Raw genomic sequence first — 27,777 nt, 5'->3', positions numbered from 1 at the left:
TGTGGACTCATAGCATTTCTAGATCCACCATAGAGGGTCGAGGTATTGATTATAGAACAGACTCGGACAGTTCTGTGATGCGCCTGTACTCTGAGGCCTCATAAAAGACAATGAAGTAAAGGTTGAAGAACTTGTTACTGGTCCAGGGTTGGTCAAGGAGATGCACAATTCAAGAATACCATGATCTGGGCAGTTGAAAATCTGATTCTTAATAGGTAGATTAGCAGCAGTAGCAGCAGCAGGCTGGGCGGCAGCAGGACTGTCCACAGTAGGATGGACGGCAGCAGGAGGCCTGGGCATGGTGCAGCTGGCAGCAGCTTGGGGGTACACAGCTCACCACACAGCAGGGGGGCAGGCAGGTGCCCTCCACGCGGCAGTCAGGGCGGCACCATCTAACACGGCAGCTCACGGATCCACAGCCACCCTCTTGGCCATAGCCAATGCCACCCCCGATGCCATAGCCGATCCCGCAGCAGCTTGGCTGGAAGCAGCTGGTCTCACAACAGCTGGGCTGGCAGCAGTTGGAGCCATAGATGCCACCAGTGGAGCAAGTGGGAAAGCCACAGAAGCTAGTAGCGCAGCAGGCCATGGTGTTAGGAGCTGGTTGGGTGTTGAGTAGATTGGATGAGTTCCTGAGTTTGGGATAACCTGAACACAGGGCCTTTATATAGTCAAGCGAGGTGCTGTTTATAAAATTCTTAACATATTTTTTTGTGTTTTTGTTTAAATTTGTTCCTTAGTGGTCCTCTGATTGGCTTCCATTGAAATACTTGTGACATATTATGGGGATGGTTTTGTTTTATAAGGTTGCTGTGACTCGTTCTATCGGCCACATACTCTTTAGAGTAGTGTTTGTGGTTTCCATGTTCAAAGAGTCTTCTCCCTGTAGGCTAAGGCAACACCCTTACTCTGAATAGTTGTCATTCCTCTCAGCCATCTACCCAAACCTCCAAAGCAGAAGGCAACTTGCTCCTTGCAAACATTATTTTTCTCTCTTGCATATATAGACTAAATTCTATCAAATTTAGAGCATTGGTGTATTTGCCAAATTGAGCACACCCTTGGTCACATGTAATACAGACATCTACTTCATTGACTGTAGCACCATAATCAATGGTCTTTAAAGTTCTTTTCATTTCAATGTATTGGAAATGTGTAAACATTATTTGTATTTCAGGCCAGAGAGTTCTTTCACTGTCAAACATACAACTTGCTTTTTTTTTTTGCCGAAAATATCCAGCCTGATTTTCGTATATTTGTATTAAATGTTTATTGAATCTGATTCAGTGGCGATTAAGTGAGGGGGTGGAGTGTAAGGTATGATTCATGGCCACCTGAACCACTCAAGAATGAGTAAGAGCACTTTCAAGTTGTAGCACCGCCCACAAAGACTTACTTGCTGTGAAGACACTAGGGAGTGTTGAGCTATTTTTGTCTGAATATAGTGGCCGGAAAAAGCTTGAGAAAAATATCTAGGAGTTATGACACATTGAACAGATGTATAGTCATCCAATTCTCTCTTTTCTGGAATGTACCATTCATTCTGTTTGTAATCCATCATCGCTGCCAATTTAATGAGAGAGGTAAGTGCTGGGGACTTGTAAATTACCTGGAGAAATGTCTTAGGCCTTTATGCATTTTGTGTATTGCAGTCAACTGCTTCTATAAGAATTAAAATTACACGATAGAATCTACCTCATTTTGTTCTAGGTTTGTGTTAACTTCTTATGAAAGGCATTTTTTTGGCTTATAAATTATAAATTGTGATGTTGCTGTTTGAGATTTCTAATGCATCTGTATGGTGTGATGGTGGAACTCAGCAGTTACACCTCCAAGCTGCTTGTTCTACCTTTATCTAGTACAGATGCATCCCTCCTACACCCAGTAAATGCAGGTGAATATTGAGAGTTGAAGCTCACACAGCTGGAGATCAGCAGAATGGAGTTAGGCCAAGTTGTAGGAATTAAACCCAAGTTCTATTGGAAATAGTATTGGCTGATATTTTCCAATCTAGTTAGTAGACAACCCACTTTCTTTATGTTGTTCATGGATAAAGAAAAATCATCTACTGTACCAAATGGGACATGGATAGAGTTGGTATAAAAACTCCATTTAGGGTAACTCTATTGCTCTGGGTATATTTTAATAAAACATTCACACATTTAAATAGCCATGAAGATTATTTAATGCACAGAACATTTTTATTAGCAGACAATCATACATAAGTTAATTTTCATACAACCCTTTTGTTTTAGATTATGTGTCTATGCCTGAAGATTACTGTCATCTATAGATGGGCAGCTTAAACTTAAAAGATGGACAGAAATCTATTCATTTGTGCATAGAACACTTTGAGAGCATCAGGATCTCTCCAAGTAGAAAGCATGGCAGAAGACGTGTGGGCATCGAGAACTATGGAAGAAAGTCCACATGTCACTAGAATGATGTGATGTTGCAGCCTTGTGCATCACCTAAGCAAAGAAGGGTCCCAGGAACATGCTGATTGAGATGTGGTTTCAGTGCGCTAATTTCAGCACATCTGTGGGGATCCTGATGAAGAGTTCCACCATGATAAACAGGTTAGCAACATGAAGATACTTAGCATCCACCATACAGAACACGTCCTTAGCAGTCCACACAATTCTTCAGTGCTTTTCATTGCATTTTTAACTACTCAGGAATGTGGCTCTTAACAGCTGGGCTCAGAGCAGCTGGGCTTACAGCAGCTGGGCTCACAACAGTGGCAGCAGCAGGCTGGGCGGCAGCAGGACTGTCCACAGTAGGATGGACGGCAGCAGGAGGCCTGGGCATGGTGCAGTTGGCAGCAGGTTGGGGGTGTGGAGCTCACCACACAGCAGGGGGGCAGGCAGGTGCCCTCCACGCGGCAGTCAGGGCGGCACCATCTGATGCGGCAGCTCACGGATCCACTGCCACCCTCCTGGCCACTGCCAGTTCCACAGCAGCTGGGTTGGCAGCAGCTGGTCTGACAGCAGCTGGGCTGGGAGCAGCTGGGCTGACAACAGCTGGTCTGGCAGCAGCTGGGCTGGCAGCAGCTGGACTGGGTGCAGCTGGGCTGACAGCAACTGGACTGGGTGCAGCTGGGCTGACAGCAACTGGACTGGGTGCAGCTGGGCTGACAGCAGCTGGACTGGGTGCAGCTAGGCTGACAGCAGCTGGAGCCACAGGTGCCACCAGTGGAGCAAGTGGGAAAGCCACAGAAGCTAGTAGCACAGCAGGCCATGGTGTCAGGAGTCAAGTTGGTTTTTCTGTGAGGAGAAGTTTCTGAGTTTGGGTTGTGTTTTCCTCACCTGGCCTTTTATATATTCCCTATAGCTGCGTATTCATCTAACGTTTAGCATCTTCCCTTGACGCAAGTTGCAAAGTCAGTCTTTGATTGGTCAGTACCTAAGTAATTAGAAACTTATAAACAGTGCTTCCATCATCTGATATAGTCAGTGATCAATTAAGTGGCACTGTGCTTCCTCTTTCTCTCTGGTCTAAGAGAAGGTGTATTGCCTAACACAGCAGGCCTCTATAAAAGTCACATGACAAACACTGCCCTGGCTTGCTTTGTCTCAGCTGACCTTTGATAACCTTAGGGACAGTTTATCCAAACTGAAAATTTATTTCCTAAGGAGCCACTCAGTAACAATCATGATTTCATAAACAGTTTACTCAGACTCGGTAAGACTAATATTGGTGTCATCAAAACATAAGCCATTAAACTGATCAACATCCAAACAAAGTCTGTCTTCCTGGGATCAGTCTGTGCAGGTTAGAAGATCCTTTAAGGCTAAATGCTATTTCCTTTTGGTCATCAATGCACACATTACAAACCGAAGCTTTTAGCCACTCTGCTTTTTACCTTGTTTTATATACATATATATATGTATATATACATATATATATATAATGATATCAATGGATACAGTTTAACAAGGCAAAGAATGATGGAGTTATATAAGGAAAACTGATATCCCCTTTTCCTAGTGTGCACAGATACAATTCACATATGCAAATATCTTTCAAAACTAGTGTATCAGAGATAATCAATATCAGCAGTTGGTATTTATTCTTTATTCATTCCTGCTTCTTGAAGTAATAACATGTGTGTGTGTGTGTGTGTGTGTGTGCGCACACGTGTGTGTTTGAATGTGTGCACATGTGTGTCTTCAATTTCAATAAAGGTTGGGTTTATGCATGTGTAAATTAAAATCTTAATTGTGGCAAATAATCATTGCATGAAATTCATGTCAATATTTTTAACATCATGTTAATCATTTTAGCCTTCGGGTCTTATTACCCCTATTGAAATTCTTTGGACTGTGAATAAGGATTTATTTCTGAGCATCCTTTTCTGTTTGCCAGTCTCTGTGTTAACACCACACTATTTAGCTTACTTTAGTTTTAAAATAAACCTTAAAGTCTGAAAGAACTAATTTTCTCCTTAAAAAAATTGATCCTATTTTTAATTATGTGTGTGCATGTGAGTGTATATATGGAGCGTAAGCGCCTGTGGAGGCCGGAGACAATGGATCCTCTGAGCTGGAGGTATAGGCATCTGGGAGCCACTCAGTGTGGGTGCCAGGGAACACCACAAAAGCACCATGGGGACTTCAGTAGGATTGTCTTACATCTGTAGACCGATCCGCAGTATTGTTATTTTAACAGTGCAAGTTTTACAGTCTGGGGACACTGGGTATCTTTCTACTTATTTGCGTCTTTTAAAGTTTGTCTCAGTAACCTTTTGCTATTTCTGGTGTCCAAATGTTTCCCTCAGTTAAGTTGATCCCTTCAGAATTGATTCTTTCTGAGGCCATTGTAAATGTAATTTGTTCTTGTAGCTTACTGTTAGGGTATAGAAATTCAAGTGTGTGTGTGTGTGTGTGTGTGTGTGTGTGTGTGTGTGTGTGTGTGAAAGAGAGAGAGTGAGCATGTGTGTGTTGTGTGCGTGTATGAGAAAGAGTGTGTGTGTCTCTGTGTGTGTGTCTATGTGTGTGTGTGTGTGTGTGTGTGTGTGTGTGTGAAGTTCGTACTGGTAACTTTGCTAAGTTCATTGATTGTTGTTAACACTTCTTTTGTGTGTGAATCTTTAGGTGTATGCGTGTGTGTGTGTGTGTGTGTGTGTGTGTGTGTGTGTGTGCAATATCCTGTCATATTTAAATGAAGATAGTTTTACTTCTTATTTTTTTCAATTTGGCGACATTTATTTCTTTACTTTGCTCAATTTCTCTAGCTAGCACTTCTAGTGGTATGCTAAACAGCATAACAGAGTTGGCATTCTTGTCTCATTCCCAAGATAACGGGAAACGCTATCTGTTTTCTGCTGCTGAGAATGAGGTTAATTGTATTCTTTTAATTGAGGGTTTTTATTATACTGAGGTAGTTTTGATTTTTGAGTGTTTTTTTTTAGAGTAAAAAAAATCTTATTTTATTTATTTATTTATTTATTTATCTATCTATTTATTTATTTATTTGCTTATTTACCTATTTGTATGTGCACAGTTGTGTGTGCCCTAGTGCATGTGTGGAGGTTCAAGGAAGACTTACAGGAGTCTGTTCTAGTCTTCTATCATGTGAGTCCAGGAAATGAACTCAGGTTGTCTGTGTTGGAAGCAAGAGCTTTTGCTTACCGAGCCTCCTTAGTTCTACCGAGTGTTTTTAAAATGATGAAAGGGTTTTGAAATTTACAAAATAAAATTTTTTTTGCAACAGTTGAGATAACCATGTGTTCCCCCCTTTATCTGTTAAAGAAAGATGACAGTGATTGCTTTTTTTTTTAATAAGCTGGATGCTTTTAATCTTTTTATTATTCAGTTGAACTCTGTTTGATAATAGTTGATGGATGACTTTGTACTGTTGTATGGATTTTAGTTGGGAATATTATTCTGTGATTTTCCTGTCTTTGCTATCAGGCTGATGCTGGTTTTATAGGGTAAGCTTAGATTTTTTTCTTTTCCTATTTTCCCCTGTGATTGCTAGAACAATAAATGTGTTTTGAGATATTTTTTAGGAATTGCTGTTAATTATTTTTATGTATGTTTGATAGAATTTACCTGTGGACATGTCTGGTCCCTGGACTTTCCTTGATGGGGAGTTTCTGATTACCAGTTCAGTGTCCTTTTTAGCTAGAGCCATCCTCAGATTTTCAAACGTTTTGTGACTGATAGGTTGTATGCTTGTAAGAATTTCTCCACAGATGTGTTTATATCTGCATATTATGTATCTACGTTATTCAATTTATTTGTGTATGTGGAGGCCAGAGGTTGATACTATGTGCCCCCCCAACTGTTCTCCATTTTATCCTTTGAGACAGGGTGACTTATGCCCTTCCCCAGCCTTGAGCAGGCTAAATAGACAGTAAGTGTTTGCCACAGTTGGACCTTAACAACCCAGGTGGAGTCAACCTCCTACAGGAGCAGAGCCTGCTGAGCTTGCTTTGCAACATAAGCCAGCTGAAACAAAGGATGGGTCTGTGGTCTTTCCCTATATAAACGCAGTGCTGAATATTAAACTCTGAGCCTTGATCAGAACCTTTTGTCTTGGCTTCATCCTTCTCTTGCACCCTTCTCTCGCATCCTTCTTCATTTCCAGTTCCCAGTTCAGGTAACCCAGGTCATCCATGGCTGCTGGACAGCTACAAGGACTAACCCTGGAGCTTGCTGCTGTGCACGGCCACTCTCGCCTTTTCCTCACCTGGGTGTTGGGGATCAAAGTTAGGTTCTTGTGCTTGAGTGCAAGCATTTACCGACTGATCCCAGTTTCTTGTAGGTCTGATATGTGAGACTCATTTTGAAAGCTGTATAATATTTCAGAGTCTGACCATAGCAGGATTTATTTACTTATTTTATGAACTTTCTTTTTAATTTTCAGTTTTAAAATTTAAATGTAATTGTACAATGTCCACCTTCCCTTTCTTCTCCCTAGCTCTTCCAGGGTCACTTGTCACTCTTCATTCCCTCTCAAATTAGTGTCTTCTTTTCCTTTAATTATTATTGCTATGCATATATATATATATATATATATATATATATATATATATATACATAAACATACACATATATATGAAAATAAATTTATAGATACAATCTGCTAAGTCTGTTTAGAGTTGCTTGTATGTATATGCTTTCAGAACTGACCGCTTGGTACTGGATAACGAATTAAGAGGTTCATCCTTGAGAAAGACTAATTCTCCTTCTCTTAGCATTCTTTAGTTGCTTGTAGTTCTTTGTCTAGGAGTGGGGCCTATGAGAGTTCCCCCTTCTATGTTAGCTTGTCTATTAGTCTAGTCCTTGTTCAGGTCTTGTTTAGAGAGTCATATCATGGTTGATATTCCCTGTCATTTCTAGGAGACACAGTCTTGCAATAGCTTTCCTAGTCCTCTGGCTCTCACTGTCTTTCCACAAACACCCTCTTCCATAATGTTCCTGAGACTTAGATGCAGGAGTTGTGTTGTAGATGTATCTTTTGGGACTGGGCACATGGTCGCTAGTTCTCTGCATTTTGACTATAGTTTTCTGTAATGATCTTCATCTGTTGCAATGGAGAGCGTCTTTGATGAGGCCTGAGAGCTATACTTATCTGTAGGTATAAGGATAAATATTTAGAATGCAATTAGGAATTATTCTTGTTTAGCAAAGTGTCAGTAGTTGGTCCTCCTCTAAGAGTCATAACTTCAGTAGGAATAAAAACAAGACAAAATAATTAAAGAATGACTAACAGTCTATGTATGCTGTGGCTGTAGTTCATTTGAGAGAACTCTTACCTAGCGATCCTCAGTGAAGTCCTGGGTCTACTTCCCAGGGCTATAATAAACCAGTTGTAGTGGCCTACACCTTTAATAGAACTTGGGAGTGGAGGTAGGAAAAACAGAAATTCAAGGTTACATGTTTGTCTTGGCTACATAGTAAATTTGAGGCTATCCAGGGACATGTGAGAACCTGTTTTTAAACAAACAAAACCTCAAGCATGAAATAGTATGTGGCAATGATGAAAGGCTGAATTTACACTGTACCTTATGTGTGTGATTGAATTTCATTTTCTTTTATAAGCATAGGCTGTTTAAGTGGCAAACATGATTTCGTTTAGATTTAAGGGGGCAGAAGGATGGAATGTGTCTTCGTTTCTGTCCTGTCTTTATAAGGTATCTCTGGATTGGAGCAGGTATCTAGACAGCCCATCAGTAAGTGAGCTATTTGCTTATGTTTTTTTCTTTATGTATACATTCTAATTTTCTGGCTTTTGTTAATCTTTGAATATATAAATTATAATCCAGCCTGAAACAATCCTCATTAATTCTTCATACTTACTTATTTTGTGTGTATGTATATGGCTATCAGTCTGGGTACTGCAGGGTTCATGTGGTAGTGAAAGGATAACTTCCATTAGTGTAAGTCTCAAGAATAGAACTCAGGTTGTCAGTCTTGGTCACCTTCACCCACTGAGCTACATTGATGGCCTGGTAATTATATATGTCTGCCTATCAGTCTATCTATCTATCTATCTATCTATCTATCTATCTATCTATCTATGTATATATCTTTCTGTTTATCTGTCTGTCTATCATCTTCTATATGCTCCAGTTCCAAGTCTAAGATCATATTCGTTGAAAAGCTGCCTAGACTTATGAAGCATTTCCTGATACTTATGTTTAACTATATAAAATATATTTATATGTATATTACACAAAACACATTTGTATATAACAAATAATATATTTTTCTATTAAGGAAGTATCTGAAACCAAAGAATTTATCTTAATTTTAAACAGTGAGCAAAAACTTGGTAATTCTTACTTTCTGTTTAGCAACTGAAAAAAAAATAGTTTTAAAATCTCCACCTGCTTGTGAGTTTGTTCTTGGGAGAGGCTGGTCATCCTGATGCCCATCTTGTTCTGTCCTTCAAGACTTTAAGTAAATGGAAATGGGTGAGTTATTAGCATGGGCTGCCACTATTTTAGATCACTTGAAATAGCATCTTTATCTAGTGACTGGGAAAGGAAGCCACATTTATGTTCTTCAGTCAGTGATTCTGGCATCTATGCATCTAGTTATAAAAGCATTGGGTGAAATGAAGAACTTCTGGGTGTTCTAGTTAGTGATAGCTCTCAATAGGACACAACCTATGAGAGACCGAAAGGGAACTCTCACCCAAGTGACTATTTCTATCATTTTAGCCTATAAGAGACTGTGTTGATTATTAATTGATTGAGCGGGGCTAAGCCCACTGTGGGTAGCACCATCCCTACACAGTGGTCGTGGTATTATAGGAGAGCTAGCTAAAAATGATCCTGCAAGTGAGCTAGGAAACAAGCTACTAAGTTCCTGACTCTGGGTTTCTGCCTTGACTTTGCTCAGTGATGAACTGTGACCTGGAAGTATAAGCCAAGCAACCTCTTTGCTCCCTGTGTTTTTGGACACAGTATTTATTGACAGCAACAAACTAAAAGAAGACCATGGCAGTGCTGAAGCTTTTTATGGGGTCTAAGTGCAGTTGGAACGCATCCCATTTCCTAACAGGTTATAGAGGAAGAATATAAAATACAGGCTGACAGGGTAGCTCAGTGGGTAAAGGAACTTGCCCCTAAGTCTGATGACCAGAGTTCGATCCTCAGAACCATAAGGTGGAAGGAGAGACTGCATCTGAGCTCTACTTACATGCCCTGCTCCCCACACAAAATAGGTAAGTGTATGGAATCCAACTCCGAAATCTTTTATATGGATCTTTATAAAGTATCTATTATATGCACAGTAAATAAAAAGAAGCAAGTTTTGATATGACAACAGATATAATTTATTATTTTGAATACATTAGCCTTCTTTTATAAGAGTAATTTACAGAACAATGAAAGAAGAATGAAAAATATCTTAGCATAGAAGATCCTTTCATGGCCTTGAAGGCACCAAGCCTTGGAAAATAGGGATAATCCCAAGGTAAACTGATTTTCTCATTTGGGGATCAAATTTGTATTTTATTATTTTCATGGGAGATATCAAATCTTTTCCAGTATTAGATTAAAAAATGTTTTGTATTTGTGCACCCAAACACAGCCATATCAAAGTTCAAGAATGTGTGGCCCAGGAGTTGAAAGCTGATCCTTTGGGAACCAGCAATCAGGCTCTTAACAGGTGGGCTCACAGCAGTTAGACTCAGAGCAGCTGGGTGGACAGCAGTAGCAGCAGCAGGCTGGGCGGCAGCAGGACTGTCCACAGTAGGATGGACGGCAGCAGGAGGCCTGAGCATGGTGCAGCTGGCAGCAGGTCGGGGGTGTGGAGCTCACCACACAGCAGGGGGGCAGGCAGGTGCCCTCCACACGGCAGTCAGGGCGGCACCATCTGATGCGGCAGCTCACAGCTCCACTGCCACCCTCCTGGCCACTGCCAGTTCCACAGCAGCTGGGCTGGCAGCAGCTGGTCTGACAACAGCTGGGCTGGCAGCAGCTGGGCTGACAACAGCTGGGCTGGCAGCAGCTGGGCTGGCAGCAGCTGGATTGGCAACAGCTGGGTTGGCAGCAGCTGGGTTGACAGCAGCTGGGTTGGCAGCAGCTGGACTGGGAGCAGCAAGGCTGGCAGCAACTGGATTGGCAGCAGCTGGGCTGGCAGCAGCTGGACTGGCTGCAGCTGGGCTGGCAGCAGCTGGAGCCGCAGGTGCCACCTGTGGAGCAAGTGGGAAAGCCACAGAAGCTAGTAGCACAACAGGCCATGGTGTCAGAGGTTGCTCTGTGCTGAAGGTTGGTTTGCTTAGAGAAGTTTTTTGAATTTGGGTGGTGACTGCCACTCCAGTCTTTTTATAATCCCTGGCTGGCTGCTGTTTCCCCAATTTCCAAAGTGTCTTCCTTGTTTATGTTTATGTAATTTTCCTCTAAATGATAATTGTTTGTTCCTGAGTTACTTGTTCAGACTTCTGAAAGCCCATAAAACAGTTGATTTTATTTGGTGTTCAATTAGGCTTCTTGACTAGGGCGAAGTAGTCATTAGCGTTCGTTGGAAACGTGAGCCTGGATCACCCATATTCGCTATAATTTTCCTACTGCCAATGACAAATTGACTAATGCTGCTCCTATTTAAGGAGAGTCAAAAATTACTCAGTATTGACCCCCCATAATTGCATCTTGAATCTCATATGGGAGTCCAATAACTTTGCCTGTTTCCTTTGACTGAGAAGCAAAGGAGGGTTCAACTGTTTAGAAAAGATGCCTTCTCTGCACCTGGGAAATGTGAATGGTTTGTTATCACCAATGATTGTTGATCATTTATCGTGTATCTAGACAACTGTATATCTTGTATCAATTTACTTCCTTTTCACAACAATCCTCTACTGCTGCTGTCATAATACGGGGGAAGAAACTGAGCCATTACCTATTAGCTGGGTGTTTTTGTGGGACCCCTAACAGCAGGAGTAGGGGTGTCTCTCACAGTTTTGGTTGCCCTTGGAACCCTTTTCCTGTTATTGGGTTACTTTGCCCAGGCTGGATATGAAGGTTTGTGCTAGTATTATTGTAACTTGTTATACCATCTTTGGTTGATATTCCTAGGAGGCCTACTGTTCCTGAAGGGAAATGAAGGAAGTGTGGATCTAGGGGAGAGGGAAGGTGGAGGGCACTGGAGGAGTGGAGGACAGGGAAACTGTAGGCAGGACATACTGTATTAAAGAAGAAAGAAAGAAAGAAAGAAAGAAAGAAAGAAAGAAAGAAAGAAAGAAAGAAAGAAAGAAAGAAGGAAAGAAAGAAGTTCCTCAAAGCCATGAAAAACCAAGTGGTGAATCTGAAATCTGAGTTTCTACCCTCTGATTGCAGATAAAATTTAGCTTTCTTTTTCCATTGTGTCCACATTTATGTACCTGAGTGAGTGTATGCGTGTGCCATGGAGCGCCTGTGGAAATCAGAAGACAACTCCATGTGTGGGTTTCTTGTTCTGCACTACCCAGGCCAAGCTAGGTGGCCTGCAGGCTTCTGGGGATTCTCTTGTCCCCAGTTCCCGTCTCTCCATAGAAGTTTTGAGATTACAGATCCCCTGGGCTTTTATGTGGAGTCTACAGAGTCAAACTCAAGTCCTCCCGCTTGTGTGGTGGGCACTTTATCCACTGAACTCTCCCCCCAGCTTCGTTGGTCAGGTCCTTTTACACTCTAAGTGCTTCAAATGTGCAGGTGTCCTGATAACAATCTCAGGGACTGTTTAACTCATGCTGAAATTCGAATTCAGCAGGATGCTTGGTACTAACGATACCCATCTCTGGTGTTTAAGATGTTGCAGTGCATTGTTGATAAAAGCCCTGGAGATAATGGCATTGTGCACGGTGTTATTGTTTCTTGACTTTTCTACTTGGCACCGTTTTTAACAGTACAAGATTTAAGTCAACTTTCATGATTATGGACTTAGGTAATTACTAACAATAAAACACAATGCTCAAGGTGAGCTGGCTCAGCAGATAAAAGAGCACGCTACCAAGCCCGATGACCTGAGTTTGATCCCTGGTACCCATGTGGTGGGAGGAGGAACCAACTCCTCCTACCTGACCTCTGCACCCTGTGGATGCACACAAAATCAATTTAGTAAAAAGGTTGAAAACCTGTCAGTCAAAAGTTGATCGCTCCCCTTCTCTGTCACAAGGTGAAGCTGAGTCTGAACATTTCCTTGCCATCCTTAAATAAATCAAGACTGTGGTATGTAACAAGACTTCTTTTTTGCTACCACTAGAATCTGGTTCTTCTGTATTGATTTCTGTGGAAATCAAAAGAGATAAAAATTTCTCACAATATTTCTCTTTGTATATTTTCTATCCTTTTTGGATACCAGGAAATTGTGTCTATGGTCTAAGAAGAAATGCAGGTGTCTGAACATTATCTTTCTTATTTTCTTCAGTTTCCATTACGTCATCTTGGAGGGCAGAGACCACATCATTACAACAAGAACAAGGAACCTTTTGACTGTTGCTTGTTTGTCTTTATCATTTTTTTTTAAAAGTTGACTCTGTTTAAGAGCAATCCTCATGTCTTGAGTGGTTTCTGTTTAAGATAGCATAGTCCTGGTTCTGGGGTTTTCTCTGGCTTTCTTCATGTTCATTTCACCAGTACTCTAAGCCAGTCTGATCTAATACTGTTTTAGGTCTCTGAAGGATGAAGTGCACTGGTTGATGCCCCAACCACATAAGCACAGCATTCTTCTCCTAGGGCATCTATGCTTCTGTGCTTTGTATTCTATTCCAGTGACTTCAACTGGGCATCAAATAAGCTTTCAGGGCTTCCTGTCACCCTAGCTCTCTAACCTTAATCAAGTAACAAGGCCTTCCTTGAGTTTTCTAAACACCAACCTATATCCTTTTGATGCCCCTGAGTTTAAGTCTTTCTAAGTGAAAGGTGTCTCAACCCTTAACCTTTTAATCCAATTACGATTCAAGAGACCTATATGTTAGGATCTGGGATGTTGACTGTGTTTTAAGCTCATTAAGCACGTATGTGCAGGTTGTTTCTGGATGTGCGTCTGTGTTCATATCATTCTTCATGCCAATGTACTATAGGTCTGATAAACAGTCTTCTCTGGGTATATGTTGATGTCAAGGTGGTGTTTTTCTGATTGTTATAAAGTTGTACTAGGGAGGCCTCACTCCTTTCTTTTTAATAAACTGAAAGAAAACTCATATAATGTGAAAGAACCATTTAAATGTGTACAACAAAGTGATATTTAGTACATTTTTGTGTATGTGTGTGTAGTGTGGTACATGCACACATGAGCATGGGGGCACACACTCCTAGGCTTGTGCCTATGGGGGAGGCCATATGGTGATGAGGACTCTTTCTTTTTCTCTCTTCTCTGCCTCTTCTCCTCCTCTTTCTCCTCCTGCTCTTCTTTCTTCTCCTTCTTTTTCTCTTCTTCTGCATGTTATTTCTTATTAGTAGTGTGTGCCCATGTCATGAGGTGCACGTAGTGGACAGGACAATGCTGTGGAGTCTGCTCTTTCCTTCCATCTTTACACAGGTTCTTGGGATATAAATCAGATGGCCAGAGTTTGATGACACTGACCCATCTTGATGGCTCCATCATCATATTGTCTGAGACAAGCTCTCTCAGTGAATCTAAAGCTCTCTATGTTGACTAGGCTGAATGGCCAGAATGCTCCCGGGATCTTCCGGTCTCAGCTCCCTCAGTGCTGGGGATTTGTTCTCAGGTCCTCTTCCTTCTACAGCAAACACTCTCACCCACTGTGCTATCTTTTCAGCCTCATGATGCATTTAATGTTTGATGCCAAAAGTGCTTTTTGTTACCCTGGAAGAATACCCTAGAACCTTTAAACAATCACATGCTGTACCCTGCTAACCATGACCTATAGTTCACCATGTTGATTCTATGACTAAAGATTTTTATCCTATGGAATGGTAGCTCCTTTATGTGTCTTGTGTTTCATGCTTGCTTTGCTCTAGAAGAGTCTTTGGAGATTAGGGCAAGAATGGTGACAGGATGTGAGCAAGATTGTGTTCTGTATTCTGCCTCACAAAGAGGATTGTATAGGTACAAAAATGCAGATTGGTAGCCTGATACTTCCTTTCATCATTTTCCAAAGTACATATCTATGAACACTCGTTATGAGATGTTAACAAGTAAGATAAGCACAGCAAACATCCTGGCTTACTCAGTCTGGGCACAATGGGTAGAGATGATCTTATTGCAGGACAACATTACCTTGTTAATGTTCTAAAGACACTTCTTATAAGATCTTCAAGATGGTTGTTGCCCAGGTTTGATTTGTGGTTACTTATGGGAAAACATTCTGTCCAAGAACAATGTATGGAAGGACAGGGTTTCATTTCCATTTCCACTTGTAAGTCACTGTCCAGCATAGAGAGAAGTCAGGTGCAGAAATCATGGAGGAAGAAAACAAGTTTGCTATGGCGAGCTTCTTGGCTTATGTTTAGCTAGCTTTATTTCCTTTTGGTCCTTGGTTGTTATTTTTTATTTAATGTTTTTTAGTTTTTGAAAAATTTCATATATGAGCATTGGAGTATTGTATTAACATCATTTCTATCCACTGTTCCCTCCAACTTCTCTCATGCCTCCACTACCCCTCAAATTCATAATTCCTTCTTTTAAAAATAATAGATCTCTTGCTGAACTGAGTCTCTTCAGTGCTATCGAAATGCACACGTGTATATGCTGACCACTTGGGATTGAGTGACTTATAAGGGAGATGCCCCTAGAGAAAACTGATTCTGTCTCTGTCAGGAGCCATTGATTGCCTGTTTCAGCTCTTTATCTAGAGGTGAGAGCTGAAAACCTATCCCTATCTAGAACCAATATCCATAATATACAAAGAACTCAGAAGACAAACAACCAAGAAACCAAAGGATGCAGTTAAAAATGGGCTATGGATCTGAACAGAGAGGTCTCAAAAATAGAATTTAAGGTGGCCAAGAAATATCTATGAGGGCTGGAAAGATGGCTCAGTGGTTAAGAACACTGATTGTTCTTCTGAAGGTCCTGAGTTCAAATCCCAGCAACCACATGGTGGCTCACAACTATCCATAACAAGATCTGACTCCCTCTTCTGGAGTGTCTGAAGACAGCTATAGTGTACTTACATATAATAAATAAATATTTTTTTTAAAAAAGAAATACATATGAAAGTATGCAACATTGTAGAAGTTAGGAAAATACAAATTAAAATTACTTTGTTCTTTTATTTCACCCCACTAAGAATGACTAAGATCAAGAAAATAACTGACAAGTGCTGGTGAGGATTAAGAGAAAGGGATCCTTCACACATTTTGGGTGAGATTTCCACCTGGTTCAGCTTGTTTTCTTACACAGCTCAAGATGACCTGCCTAGGGATGGGAGCGCCCATAGTGGGCTGAATCCTCCTACATCAATCAACAATCAAGAGAATTCTTTGGACATGTATCTGCAGGCTAATCAGATCAAGACATTTCTTCAGTTGAGGTTCCCTCTTCCCAGGTGACTCTAGATTGCACGAAGCTGACAATACAAACTAACCAGAACAATGATAAAGCTTATACTATTATTGGATCATTGAGTGCTTTTCCTCTCTGTGGATGTCTGGGGATAATGGCAGCACGCTACTGTTTATTAGAAGATCTACATATCTCTCCATGAAAGGGATGTAACTCAGTTTCCAGATGAGAAATGGTTACCCAGGCAAGTGAAGTTACTTACTCAAGGAGTCATGGAACATTGTAGCTGTGGCTAGAAACATCTTACCCTATTATTTTGTCAGCCAGAGTTTATGGTCTTTCGTTTTACATTACACTTCAGTATCCCTTTGATGCTTGAAAGAATCATATGTCGACTCACATTTGAATGATGAGAGGGGTTTGGCAATGCCTCAGACACCAAAATGACACAAACTTCCTCTTTGTAAAACTGACTTTGGAACACAGGGCCCACTTTGTTCAGGTGAGTGTCTTAATTATTGTTGTGTTTTGTGGTGATAATATTTCAGTTGCAGAAATAATGGGCCATTTAGGGAGAATGAAAGAAAGGGAATTATTAAAAGAAAAACCATAGTTTAAGAAAAAAACTGTAGTGACTTATTGAGATATTGAAAAGTTCTAATACTCAGTGTTATTAAAACATTCTGAAGAACAGAAAGCATTGAAAATAACTTTTTTACCATTGAAGAGACCAAATACTTTTTATTAAATACAAATCCCAATTGGCTATTGACGTAGTTCTGGTAATATTTATAGTAATGTATTACACACCCCTCTTCACACTGGGGTCCTTTTGTGAGTGTTCACACCAACAAAGATGCTGGCTCTTCCACCCCAAATGAATTTACCTCCTGGGAAATTATGTAGCCGTGACAATAGCTGAGTTATCAATACTGAAATTTAGAAGATTTTTTCAGGGTTCTAGTTGGTTTGTTTTGAAGTGTCATCTTCCTAAGATTCTCGCCAGAAGGCTTTCAGCAGCTGGGCTCAGAGCAGCTGGGTGGGCAGCAGTGGCAGCAGCAGGCTGGGCGGCAGCAGGACTGTCCACAGTAGGATGGACGGCAGCAGGAGGCCTGGGAGTGGTGCAGCTGGCAGCAGGTCGGGGGTGTGCAGCTCACCACACAGCAGGGGGGCAGGCAGGTGCCCTCCACCCGGCAGTCAGGGCGGCACCATCTGATGCGGCAGCTCACGGATCCACTGCCACCCTCCTGGCCACTGCCAGTGCCACAGCAGCTGGGCTGGCAGCAGCTGCTCTGGGAGCAGCAAGGTTGGCAGCAACTGGACACACAGCAGCTGGGCTGGCAACAGCTGGACTGGCTGCAGCTGGGCTGGCAGCAGCTGGAGCCACAGGTGCCACCTGTGGAGCAAGTGGGAAAGCCACAGAAGCTAGTAGCACAGCAGGCCATGGTGTCTGGCGTTGGGTTGAGAGCTGTGTAGTTGAGAGGAGTTTCTGAATTCTGGCTGCCTGTTCCACCCGCAGCCTTTTATAAGCCTTGGCCAGTCGCTCTGCGACAGGTAACATTTTTATCTTGTTACTCTTAAAACCAGACTTTCTGGACCTCTGAGTTCCTTTAAACATATCTGTAAGTGGGGTGTGTCTTTGTTGCTCAGCTAATGCTCATCATGTATGTTCATCCGAGGGAGACATGTTAAATGCTTTAAGTCCAAACAGAGTCGTGAGTTCCACTTGAGTCTTAGCCTCAGTTTTGTGTTTGTGGTCACAGCACCTGACAAGATGACTCTCATCGGAATTATAATTATGGGGGCACACTCACCAAATCTCAAGTATTCAGGAAGGAGTTGTTGACCATGGATTGTCCTTCAAGAAGATTATCTTTATGCTTTAGTTTTATTTTATTGGTAAGATCACAGTTTCTACATCATTGCACAGAAAGTGATACATTACATGTTAACAGATAGTCCCAGACTTCTCAATATATACACATATGCATACACATACAAATACACTTACACATAAACATATGCACACACACACACACACACACACACACACACACACATTCTTCTACAATGAAGCCCTTAATATTTGAGGAAACATTTGTCACTCAGGGGAGTATATGGAACAAATCCTGATGCACTCCAATTCAATTTAAAGAGAGACTAAAATTTGTAATTAATGTGGAAAAACACGCACAAAACCTTCAAGTGAAATTTATACTTCTTTATGAGAGTTAAAAACTAAGCTATGCGGATCATCCGGACAGTGTCTCTCAACATCGGGCTTTGATTTAATTTATGTCATTTTACAGTATTGCACCGTGTGCCCCGGCAGAGAGGGTACTGCATCAAAGAGGACAAGTCAAAGGAGCCAAGGAGACAAAATACTATTATTTTCTGCTTCATGTTTGTAAGGGAGATTGCAAAGTTATTGATAATAATAATATATATATATATATATATATATACATATATATCCTAAATTTTGTCATACATGTTGAATTGTTATAAATAATTCAACTATATTATGAACTCTTATTAAATAATTGTATACAAAATTGTATGAAGAACTGTAAACAAAAAATTCCATAATTATCATACAAGGTTGAATAACTGCCTGGTTGCACACCAAATTCTGCACAGACTCAAATAAATACAAGAAGTTTGGAACTTAAAAAAAAAAAGAAGAAAATGGTTTATCAATATATGTTAGTAGTTACAAATGCAAAAACTTTAGTTTAATCTTAGCAAGCAATAAGTTAAAAACAATTCCTGGTAGCCAACAGAAGGCAGTGTGATATTTATTTCCACTAAGTGTTTAGGGTTACTTGAGGAAAAACGTGTAGTGATCAAAACTCGCTTTTGCTGCCTTCAGTGGGCTTCCTGACCCTGTGCATGTGGATAGGAACACAAAGGTGGCTTTTAGGAGATGGGGAGATGGTTGTAAACAGTTCTAAGATTACACTGGAACAGCATGCATGCCAGTTTCAGTAAAGATGGATGCTGTCCCGTATCCACCACTATAGGCATAAACTTGAACATGATTACGTGTAACCACTGAATAATGCAAAGAAAATCTAAGGTCATCTTTTTGACTACTTCATATTTTAGGTGCAGAAACCAATATGCTTTCAATAGAAGTATCACAAGCTTGTTTCGGTTTACTATACACAGAGCACTAAAGATTATGAAGAAAGACAAGAATTATCTGTCTCACTTTGTTCGGGTGCACAAAGTAGTTAGGTATTAATGAAGTTCATTAAAGAAATGAATTCAACGTGGAGCCATTCTCAAGAATCCTAGACTGGAAGATCAGTGTGCTGGTAGGAGTGCCTTCTCATTTTCCCTCAGCATCGGTTGTTGGGAGAACACTGTGGTCTGGGATCAGATAAATTTGCAGACGTTAAATGAGTGCTGAATTCACACAGGGAAGACTGGCTTTGCCAAGAAGTGCTTGCTGACAGGAACCTGATAAGCTAGCTGTCTCCTGAGAGGCTCTGCCAGAACCTGACCAATACAGATATGGATGCTTGCAGCCAACCATCGGACTGAGCAGGGGGAACACAATGGAGGAGTTAGAGAAAGGACTGAAGGAGTTGAAGGGGTTTGTAACCCCATAGGAAGAACATGAACCAACCAGACCCCCAGAATCCTCAAAGGCTAAACCGCTAACCAGGGAGTACACATGGAGGGACCCATGGCTCAGCTGCATATGTAGCAGAGGATGGCCTTAGCTGGCATCAATGGGAGGGGAGGCCCTTGGTCCTGTTAAGGCTGTATACCCCAGCCTAGGGTAATGATAGGGAGGTGGGGTGGGAGTGGGTGGGGAAACACCCTCATGGAAGCAGGGGGAGGGGGACTGAATGGGGGGTTTGCAGAGGGCAAACTGGGAAGGGGGATAACATTTGAAATGTAAATAAATAAAATAACCAATAACATTTTTTTTATTGATATATTTTTTATTTACATTTCAAATATTTCCCCTTTTCTGGGTCCCCACTCCCAATAACAAATTTTAAAAAGTTAAAGTAAAAAAAAAGTCCCCTTTCCTGTCCCTAGCCAGTTCTTTTTCTTTTCTAGCCTGCCACTTTCCAGGTACAATGAGTATCAGTAAAATTCTTTTGTGTATCGCCTTTATTTTAAATAGATTTTAGCAGTTCAAAAATTTAAACACAAGGTGTTGGATAGAATAAACTAGGGGATAATAATGTGAAACACACAGAAAAGATGTATAAATATGTTATAACCCCTTTAAGCATTTTTAACCCAGAATTGAATTATGTCACATTTACCTTCTAGTTGTTCCTTGTTTCCCACTTTGAATTTAATGGACTTTCAGGTCTTTCATGTTTGTCATCTTTATTGTGGGTTTCTCTCTCTCTCTCTCTCTCTCTCTCTCTCTCTCTCTCTCTCTCTCTAGAGTCCCTCATGGGAACCCGAGGCTTGCTGATTCAAGCTGTGTCTGCCCTCCGTCCTGGGGGTATTACAAGCCCGTAATGCCATGTCTGACTTTTTCCATGGGTCCTGGGGTTGAACTTCTCTCCTCATTCTTGGAGGGCAAGCACTTTGCTGACTGAGTCATCTCCCTTTTGTCTTCATAAGAAACATCGTAGACTATCCCAGCACCACACCAACTCCTATCATGCCACATATGGACCCGAGGGTTTAGATAGCTCCTTAGAGCTTACTTTCCGACTCATTTGTCTGATAGGCAAAGCATGTTAATGCTCTAAATAGTCTTCCTCTGTTGCTCTTCATATATCCAGCACTCTAGCCAAAATGTATAGATGGTCCTTGAGGTACTTCCCTCCACACCTCTGGCCATACTGTTTCCATGGATGAGAACACCACTTCTCTTCTAGTCTGGGCTACAAAATTTTAACTCATATAAGATACTCACTGTTTTCAAACTTTCTTATTCTTTCTAAACAATAGTAACATCTTTAAGGGTCCTATACAATATGTATACTTCTGTTTATCATATTCATCCATGTAATTGAGTCAAGGTAGATATGACTCATCTCCCAAGAGGCTTTTAATAAAAGAAACATTTTGAGCTGGAGTGACGACTCAGTGGTTAAGAGCACTAGCTTCTCTTCCAGAAGAACTGGCTTCAATTCCCAACACCAACAGGGCATCACCATCTGTAACTCCAGTTCTAGGGGATCCCATACCCTTTTATGACCTGTGAAAGGACCAGGCACACACATGGTGAAGAGACAGACACACAGGCAAAAGACCCAAATGTATGAAATCAAATGGTAAAAACAACAACAAAAAAATAAATGGACGTATTACAATTTTTTTTATGATTATTACATGGATAGACACATCTGAATACATAAATGCAGCTTCATGGTTTTCTCATGTATATGTTTTAGAGCTGACCACTTGACATTGGAGGACCAATTAGGGGGCCTCATCCATGGGGAAGACTCATTCTCCCTCTCTCCATAGTCATTAATTTCACACAGCCTTTCATTTGGGGGTGGGGCCTTGTGTGATTTTTTTGAGGGAAAAAATTTAAAACCTCAATTGAATATTTCTCATAGTCTGTGCAGTCTGTGACTTGCGGGTGGTGAGCAATTAGCATTTTTGAGACCTAATTAAGAGAGGAGCGTGAAGAAAACAGACTCCCCTCTTCTGGTAGGCTGTCCGTGTTCCAGTGGGGGCCTCAACAGTCACACAAACAGCAACACAACATTAATTGGACGCAGTGGGCAAACAAAAGAGAGATATAAAGTTGTGAGAGGGTTGTGATTGGCGGGGAGGGGAGGAAGGTCTGGAAGGAGTTGAAGGGGGAGTGCGGAAGACATGTGATCAACATGAGTTGCGCATGTGTAGCAAATTATCAAAGAATAAATTAAAAATATTTTAAAAGGCACAAGTAAGAACAATCAAAGCCATGATTTGTGAGGCACAAGAAGAGACGTTTATTTAAATATAAATATGTTTCAAGACTTTAGACCCAAGAGAGAAAGAAGGACACAGACAGCTATAAAGATGTGCACAAGTCTTCTGGGCCACCATTCATAAGCTGGTTGATTTAGGGCATCAGTGGTTCAGAGCAGGGGTTTACACAGAGAAACTGGAACAGGACTACGTTCTGAAGGATGGCTCTTGCCCCAGGGGTTCAGCTCACTTGCTTAGCAGCAGGTGTCGCAGGGGGAGGTCCTGCAGGTGGTGCGACAGGGAGCAGGCTGGCAGCAGGGGGGCCTGCAGCAGGGAGCCTGCACTGAGATGGGCTGGCAGCAGGTGGAGGCCCAGCAGCAGGGCCTGCAGACCACAGCTGTGCAGGAGGTGGGGCAGCAGGTGATGGGGCGACAGCAGCCCTGCTGCAGGCTGCAGGGGTCACAGCAGATGGGGCGGCGGCAGGGCTCACAGATGGGCCTAGTGCAGTGGGGCACACAGGTCACAGGGCGACACACTGTGGTCTGGCAGGACACTGGGCGGCAGCAGCAGGGGTCCCTGCAGCAGCAGGGCTGGAGGCAGCAGGGCTGGCAGCAGCCTCCACAGCTCTGGGAGGAGAAGGATCCACAGCAGGAACCGGTCATGGTGGTGTCTGGGCTGGAGTGAGGCTAAGAAGTGAAGAGAGGTTTGGAGTTCTCAGATGTGATGTCTCCCCTGGGCCGGGTCCCTTTATATACCTGGACAGTGCTGATACCTCTTTTGTTTATCTTTTGACTAATTAATCCAATGTATGTTTGACTAATGGTTGAGTCATTGGTTGCCCTCATTAAATAATTCTCATTGCATCTCTAAATATGAACCTCTTACACTCACTGTTCATTGTGGAAACTTGGAAATTACAGCCATGAGGCGACCGACAGAGTGCTATTTGACAGAAAAATTGAGGCTTTGTGGAGTGATGTGTGAGGTTGTGGGACACTTACCTGAGGCAAGTTACCATGATCTCAGACATTTATCACTCCGCAGTGATGAAGACACTCCAGATTCTGTCTTCTCATTTTGATTATGCAACATGGTTAACTGCAGTCACCCTTCATGTAATGGAACCCCAGGACTTTCTCTCTTATCTGACTGGGTCTTTACCTGTTGGCCAATCTGCCCCAGATCCTTCTACTATCTCTTGGGCCCATTTTAACTATTACCATTAAGATAACCTGGATTTCAACATAATTATGTCTAACAAGGTATGAGATACACAGATGATGGACTGGATTCTTCTCCCTTAATGACTGTGCTGGAAGCATGTGTCTATAAACCAAACAGGCAATATAGGCAGAGTGTTTTTTTGGGGGAGGATTCTTTGGGAACACATTTATTTACCATTTGGTACAAGATAATACAAATTTCTTAGTTAGAACAGCAGTTCAAATACAGAAAATTAGAATGTATTTTAGATATGTTTATTTTATATGCCCGAGTGTTTTGCCGATGCACGTGTATATATACCATGCACATGCCTCATCCTCTAAGAGGTCAAAAGTGGGCATTGGATGCCCCTGGACCTGGAATTACAAATAGCTGAGAGTCACCAAATGGGTACTGGGAATTGAACCTCAGTTCTTTTGCTAGTAGCAAGTGCTCTTAGAATTATTTAGCCATCTCTCTAGTCCTCTCAAGTTTATTTCTATAAAATATGTGTGTATTAAATGAAATCATGTAAGGTCACTGCTCTCTAGTTCTCTCAAGCTTATTTCTTGTATGTATGTATGAATGTATGAAAGTATGTATGTATGAAGTGAAATCATCACTGAGCATCATTCTTTTCTCTAGTTGGGGGTGTGTATATCTCTGATGCTTCTGGCCACAGGGAACTGACTTTTATCTCTAAGTCCTATTTTTTGTTGTTGTTGTTGCTTGTTTGAAGCAGGGACTCACTTTGTAACCTCCTCCAGCTGCCCAAAGGTTGGGATTACAGATGTACACTCTCATGCCTAACTGGAAACATGGCTTTTCTATGTATGTATTGGTGTATGTGTGAGTATATTGCACATGCATGTATGTTTGTGCATGTGCATGTGTTGAAGCCAAAGGTCCATGTTAGTGTCTTTTTTTGTGCGTTTCACTGTGCTGGCTGGTTGTGTGTGTTAACTTGTCACAGGCTGGAGTTATCATAGAGAAAGGAGGTTCAGGTGAGGAAATGCTTCCATGAAATCTAGCTGTAAGGCTTTTCTCAATTAGTGATCAAGAGGGAAGGGCCACTGTGGGTGGTGCCATCCCTGGGCTGGTAGCCTTGGGTTCTATAAGAAAGCAAGCTGAGCAAGCCAGGGGATGCAATCCAGTAAGAAACATCCCTCCATGGCCTCTGCATCAGCTCCTGCTTCCTGACCTGTTTGAGTCCTGACTTCCTTTGGTGATGAACACTATGGAGGTGTAAGCTGAATAAACCCTTTCCTCTCCAGCTTTCTTCTTGGTCATGATGTTTGTGTAAGAATAGAAACCCTGACTAAGACATTAACCTTACTTTGTGGAGACAGGATCTCTTACCTGAACTTGAATTTAGCTCACTAATTCAGCCAAACTTTCTGGCCAACTAACTCCAGGCATCCACCTGTTTCCACTTCCCATCATGGCTCAGGTTACAGATGCACACTGCTGTACCCAGCCTTTATACTGGGGCTAAAGGTCCAGACTCAGGTAGGAATACTTCTGTAGCAAGAACTTTACTCACTGAGCTATTTCCATAGCACAAATGCTGGGGGGAGATCCCCAGTCCCTATTCCTTGATATCCTGTGACTGTCATCAAGTGGAAATGATATATTTTCTTACCCTAGACTGCCTAGGTGTTATTTGATACATTTCTCATGGGAGGTAGGCAGGAAGGCTGCCCCACATTGTATAATACTGTGACTCTGCTCAAAACACATTGGATTTGCTTTTTCAGGGTGGGGTATCCTTACTTTCCAGCTTTGCAAATCTTCCTATAACTTCTGAGGCAGCATCTAGGTGATTTTAGAATGATCCCTGACACACACACACACACACACACACACACACACACACACACACAGAAGTGTGTCCTGGGGCTCCAGGATCAAGAGTCACCTCAGTAGTAATTAAAACATAATTTAACTACTTTTAGGGGAACTAGAGTACTCTTTCCTAACACCCACAAAGCCCTGGTTTTGATCCCATATACTGGGCCTAGGTACACAGCTATAATCCTAGTACTTGGGAGGCAGAGCATCTGGAGTACTAGGTAATTCTGCTACATAGCAAGTTCAAAGTCAGCATGGTCTACATGACACATCACCTCAAAAGACAAAAAAGTGTGAAATGACTGGATATAATGCTACCACCAGAGACAGAGGAGGAAGAAATGTAGATGTGTCTTATGGTTAATGGTGCTTCACATGCTTAGAAATCTGTCCTTTGTTCATATACAGGAGATGGCTTTCTCCTCCTCCTCCTGCTCCTCCCCCTTCTCTTTCTCCTCCTCCTCCTCCTCCTTCTCCTCCTCCTCCTTTTTCTCCTCCTCGTTCTTCTTTTTCTCCTCCTCCTCTTCCTCCTCCTCTTCTTCCTACTCCTGCTCCTCCTCCCTTTTCTTTTCCTTCTCTTTTTCTTCTCCCTCTCCTTCCCACTCCCTCTACCTCCTCTTCTTTTCCTTTTCAAAACAGCAACATAAATAAACACTTGTATGTTTGGTGCACATTAATAATCAGATTTCTTGTTACTATGGTATCTCATTTTTTTCTTTTTGCACTGGGAGTCTCCTCTAAAGTCACACTACAGCAACTTCATAACACAAATTTTTCTGTTACATACACGTCTCGTCACTCACCCCACAGGGATCATTTCTTCCTCTTATATAACAATCTATAAGGAGAGAGTCTGAGGATGGCTCTTTTTGTTACTATAGCATACTTAGCCTGGCTTCCTAGTCTATCCTCATTGGACATATAGTTTAAATTCCCATTATCCATGATGCAGGGCTGAGTGGACTCAGCTGCTTGCTCTGGCATTGACAGCAAGACAGATGCTATTTTATGAAACCACTTATCCAGTAACACTCAACACTCACATCAAGCTGTGCCACTCACTGGCTTTGTGGATTATATAATTGTGCATATCTGGTTGCCATGGGGATTAAATGAGCAAATATCAAGGACTTAGAGCAGAGTCAGACATTTTGTGTATCATATTTGCTAGATGACTGATTGTATCTTAGTTGACGTTGCTGGCCTGCAATCCCAGTATTCAGGATGCAGAAGCAGGAGCATTTCTAGTTTGAGGAATGCCTGAACTGTGTAGTGAGGTGTATTTAAAAGGTTACATTATTGGAAAGGGCACTATCTGGGGGGTAAAATGCTTTATTCTGTAAGCATCAGGACCTCAGTGAAACTCCCAGAACCCATGATTTAAAAGAAACAAGGTGTGGTAGCATATGATCGTCATCCTGTGCTGGGGAAGAAGAATAGGCAGATGCTCTGGGCTACCTGGACAATGAGCCTACCTTATCCAGTGGTGATGGCCCCTAAGAAGTAACACCCAAGGTTCACACCCCAAATAAACATGCATGTGTGTGCCCTCAGGTGAATGAACACATACACAAACACACAAACACACACATACCCCCCCCACACACACTTTAAAATTTGAATGGAGAACAAAGTCAATACGTTTGATGTGGGTCCGTGCAGCCACCACAGTTGCCCATCAAATAAAATGAATGTTTTAGTGGTGAGTTTTCTTAATATCATAAAGTAAAATTAATGTACCCGGAAGGAAGAAACCTTCCCAGGTGTTTATTAAAGGGAATTGGACTCCTACTGAGTGAAGAGGCCAAGTATGAATCAGAATTGTGGACAGTGTATGTTACTGTGAACCCCACCACCCGGCAACACAGTTTTTTTTTAAATAGGTTTGTAGCTTCCTACCAGTTGCAGGCAATATATTTTGGTTATCAAATCATAGAACTCCATTCAATAACATTGTTGTGAATATATTTTGTGTGGAAAATATTTTTTTTTTGTGATCTCAAACTCCTGATTGTTCATACAAGTGGAAGAACAATTGTACATATAGTACATATAACATGAATACCTTACAGCTTATGAAATTCCTAATTTGGAACATAAACATGCTGATTGTTTTATACAATTGAACAATAATCTTCAAGTGTTAAAAGATAAATTAAATGTATTATAATTTGGTTATATTTTTAAAATACTAGAGAATCCCACTATATCTAGTGGTACCCCTGCCTGAGGGGGGGTGGGGTGGGTTTCAACTAGACTTTGATAAATAGGCAAGTTTTTGAAATTAGAAGACAACTGAAAATAACTTAAGTGCTTTCTCCACGATGATAACAGTTTCTTAAAAACCTTAATTTTTTATTTTGATTTTTTTTGTAAGCATGCAAAGAAATTGGTTTCACTGTGACACTTTCATTATAGCCTTATACTTTTAATATTAGTGATATTATCATATATTTATTTGCTCTAATTACTATCTTCCTGGATCATCCCTCCCTCATTTAAATAATTCCCTCTCTGGCTTTTATAAATTCTATTACCCTCTTTTTACCTCCAATAATGGCTTTTAGATACTGTATTAAATCACAGTAAAAGCATGTGCTTACTTAAAAATTGTATAATTAAAACATCTAAAGAAGAAATGGAGTATTATCAAATATGAATAGATTTTGTATAATATTATAATTTAGGCACAAACAGATATAGCTTATTTAAGAAAAAAACTTCCCACAAAATGGCTTCACATATTATAGTTTACTTTATAATACGAATATATTATGGACAGCTCTGTGCTATTTCCTGGTAGGTTTATCATTTTTATCCATTTAATCTCTCTCTCTCTCTTTCTCTCTCTCTCTCTCTCTGTCCCCTTTGAGCAGGAGGAAAAGTGACAGGCTCTCACATATCCAGCAGACCTTAAGCCATGTGGTCATCA

General features: G+C 41.3%; 5 protein-coding genes across 5 annotated transcripts; all 5 read right to left on the bottom strand.

Annotated features, from left to right (window-relative positions):
• Positions 1-220: 220 nt before the first annotated feature.
• LOC127695313 (keratin-associated protein 9-3-like) lies at positions 221-589 on the bottom strand. Its single transcript, XM_052197360.1, has one exon. The coding sequence runs from the start codon at positions 587-589 to the stop codon at positions 221-223; it is 369 nt and encodes a 122-aa protein (XP_052053320.1).
• A 2,100-nt stretch (positions 590-2,689) lies between these two features.
• Positions 2,690-3,241, bottom strand: LOC127694260 (keratin-associated protein 1-3-like). The gene has a single exon (XM_052195766.1). The coding sequence runs from the start codon at positions 3,239-3,241 to the stop codon at positions 2,690-2,692; it is 552 nt and encodes a 183-aa protein (XP_052051726.1).
• A 6,879-nt stretch (positions 3,242-10,120) lies between these two features.
• LOC127694259 (keratin-associated protein 9-3-like) lies at positions 10,121-10,702 on the bottom strand. The gene has a single exon (XM_052195765.1). It carries the CDS (start codon positions 10,700-10,702, stop codon positions 10,121-10,123), a length of 582 nt encoding a protein of 193 aa, XP_052051725.1.
• A 6,213-nt stretch (positions 10,703-16,915) lies between these two features.
• On the bottom strand, positions 16,916-17,347 carry LOC127694261 (keratin-associated protein 9-3-like). The gene has a single exon (XM_052195768.1). It carries the CDS (start codon positions 17,345-17,347, stop codon positions 16,916-16,918), a length of 432 nt encoding a protein of 143 aa, XP_052051728.1.
• Positions 17,348-22,045: 4,698 nt separating this feature from the next.
• LOC127694262 (keratin-associated protein 2-1-like) lies at positions 22,046-22,453 on the bottom strand. The gene has a single exon (XM_052195769.1). It carries the CDS (start codon positions 22,451-22,453, stop codon positions 22,046-22,048), a length of 408 nt encoding a protein of 135 aa, XP_052051729.1.
• Positions 22,454-27,777: the final 5,324 nt, after the last annotated feature.

This window comes from Apodemus sylvaticus, chromosome 10 (assembly GCF_947179515.1).
Source record: "Apodemus sylvaticus chromosome 10, mApoSyl1.1, whole genome shotgun sequence".
NCBI classification, from domain to species: Eukaryota; Metazoa; Chordata; class Mammalia; order Rodentia; family Muridae; genus Apodemus; species Apodemus sylvaticus.
This window is presented reverse-complemented; position numbering and strand designations above follow the sequence as displayed.